The sequence below is a fragment of the Tachysurus fulvidraco genome, chromosome 23, assembly GCF_022655615.1.
Source record: "Tachysurus fulvidraco isolate hzauxx_2018 chromosome 23, HZAU_PFXX_2.0, whole genome shotgun sequence".
Lineage (NCBI taxonomy): Eukaryota > Metazoa > Chordata > Actinopteri > Siluriformes > Bagridae > Tachysurus > Tachysurus fulvidraco.
In genome coordinates this window covers 15,236,799-15,239,411 of record NC_062540.1, presented here as the reverse complement: position 1 = coordinate 15,239,411, position 2,613 = coordinate 15,236,799, and the positions used below count along the sequence as shown (strand labels likewise).

The following is a 2,613-nucleotide window of genomic DNA, read 5'->3' as shown; positions in this document are numbered from 1 at the left end:
GCAGTATCTGTTTTAGATGACCAAATACTTGGCAAATGAATATAATTCAATTATTAATTAATTAAATAAAAATAAAGATTAATAAAAAATATGATGTTATTATAGACACGTGCAGATTCCAGAAATATGTACATTTAATGCTTTATCTTAATAAATCATTAATTATGTTTGATTTAGGCCAATTTTGTGATTGTGCTATCTGTTTAATTACACGGTTATTTTTACATGACTAAACTTTGTGCTGCTAATTATGTTTAGATGCACATATCTGTCAAATCAGGCAAATTATTTTAAAATTGTTCAGAATCATATTTATTGAATCGGCAAAATAAAAAAAATGGAGTAAAAAAAGAGTGATTAGAATTTTTCTCTTCCCGGAACCAATGGCAGGAGGATCGCAAACCCCAGGGAAGAATCTAGCGAGCGCACCGGAAGTGTTCCGAGTCACATTGAAGTGGTGTATTCGGTTCTCCTTTTAAGTAAGTCCTTAATTACAAAATAAACAAACTTACTCATATTGTGCAGGGTTCAGTTTCAGTATGGAATAAATAAAGACATTTTATAAAATAAAATAAAAGGCTCCTAAACCTTGTTATTCTTTTAAGAACCTAAACAAGCGTGGAACTCGTGTTATAACGTGTTATAACGTTCAGCCCATTAAATCAAACTTATAATGAAATCTACAATGTAATCATTTGGTATATGTCTTGTGCTGATGTATAACTGAAATGGTGCATTTTATTAATTCACATTTAAGGAAGAACTATTGTCTGGTACAGTCTGTGTTGTCTTGTCTGTTTTGTCTTGTGTAGTCTGTTTGTCGTTGTCTTGTCTGTTTGTCTTGTCTTGTCTGTTTGTCTTGTCTTGTCTGTTTGTCTTGTCTTGTCTGTTTGTCTTGTCTTGTCTGTTTTGTCTTGTCTGTTTTGTCTTGTCTGTTTTGTCTTGTCTGTTTTGTTTTGTCTTGTCGTGTCTGTTTTGTCTTGTCGTGTCTGTTTTGTCTTGTCGTGTCTGTTTTGTCTTGTCGTGTCTGTTTTGTCTTGTCTTGTCTGTTTTGTCTTATCGTGTCTGTTTTGTCTTGTGTAGTCTGTTTTGTCTTGTCTTGTCTGTTTCGTTTTGTCATGTCTGTTTTGTCTTGTATGGTCTCTTTTTATTTTGTCTGGTATTGTTTTGTCTTGCCTTGTCTGTTTATAGTGTTGTTTATGTCTGTACTTTTTTTTAGAGTCACCAACAGCTGGAACCAAATTCCTTGTGTGTGTCAACAAACTTGGCCAATAAAACTGATTTTGATTCTGATTCTGATATGATACAGATGAGAGGGCACCAGTAATAGGACCTAGTCATGTTTGTCACAAGGTTGATCCCACGGCTGAACGTGTTCTTCAGGGTCTCTGGTATGTATGGTGACTGTTTCTTATTCATTTATTCCTTACTCAAAACTTATTTACATGCCTGTGTAACCCCTTTCACTGGCAGGTTCACATCAGTACCAGTGCAAGTCTTTGAACAACGCAATACAACACTGTCGTTCTACCGGCTTTATTACAAATCATACACAAAGGTACTCCACATCAGCCACTGACAACAGGCATCCCCTGAAACAATGGACAGTGCTCGAGCCAGAGTTAGAGGACTTCCTCGTTCCACGGAAACTCTCTGTTACGCCCTTAGAGAGCTGGCTTTCTCTGCGTTATTCACTGCCTCCACTTCTTGAGGCTCCTGCCCCTTTCGATGAAGGTGATCTGATAGAGGAGGCTGTGGTGTTGCCTCCTTCGGCTGTGCCTGTATTGGAGGATGGAGAGACCGCCACACCGTTGAGCTGTAAAAACGTGTTGGAGATCCGGCGACGGAAGATGAACAGGCATAAATACAAGAAGCTGCTGAAAAGAACCAAGTTCCTCAGGAGGCGGGTCAAGGAGCGCAGACAGAAAAGGAAGCAGGTGAGTAATTCTTATGAAATATGCAGTATGCCGATAATGTATTTGCAAAATTTTTAATTATTATCCTTCATTCTTTCATGAACTGTTTTAAAAAAAATTGCCTAAACTAACAATAGAATTAAACATGGCTATGAGTATAATTGTTTTGGTTAATGTACCTACGTTTTTCTTTGCGGTGCAAAAGATGTAATCATGCTCCAATTAATTATTATTTAAGGAAGACTTGTATGCTATATACAGATTATATTATTTTATATATATGGTTATATTTTTACAGTGTTAATCCATGTATTTGTAATTATACAGCAGTCTTTTCGGGAAGTTGCTACTGCATTAGGTGGACTGCTGCAGTACGTTATTGAGGCACTAGAGGGCACAAAAAGCATGTTATTTAAAGTAAATGGAGCTAAAGGGCTAAAATGTAACCAAATGTGTTTGTACGCAATAATCTGTTAGATTGCTTTTATTTCTGTAAAGTAAAAAAAACTAATTGTAAATATCAGAACTGTTTCTAATTCATTTAATTCAACAGTCCTGACTGGGAATTTAAACCGAATGGGCAAAAAGTGTTGTTAGGTGAAATGTTTTTTTTAATGATTACATTCATAAATTTCATGAAATATCTCTTGAATTTTTTAAATTCAAGAGATATTTCATGAAATTTATGAATGTAATC

At 35.4% G+C, this 2,613-nt stretch overlaps 1 protein-coding gene across 2 annotated transcripts in view; it reads left to right on the top strand.

The window, feature by feature from the left end:
- Positions 1 to 371: 371 nt before the first annotated feature.
- aurkaip1 (aurora kinase A interacting protein 1) overlaps positions 372 to 2,613 on the top strand; it is a 6,838-nt gene continuing 4,596 nt past the window's right edge. The window contains exons 1-3 of one of the 2 annotated variants that reach the window (XM_027170563.2): positions 372 to 479; positions 1,220 to 1,391; positions 1,474 to 1,937. In XM_027170563.2, coding sequence (XP_027026364.1) covers positions 1,340 to 1,391; positions 1,474 to 1,937 — 516 coding nt within the window. In that variant the 5' untranslated portion in view covers positions 372 to 479; positions 1,220 to 1,339. The remainder of the gene's footprint in view (positions 480 to 1,219; positions 1,392 to 1,473; positions 1,938 to 2,613) is intronic. The other variant, XM_027170562.2, reaches the window with a different exon arrangement.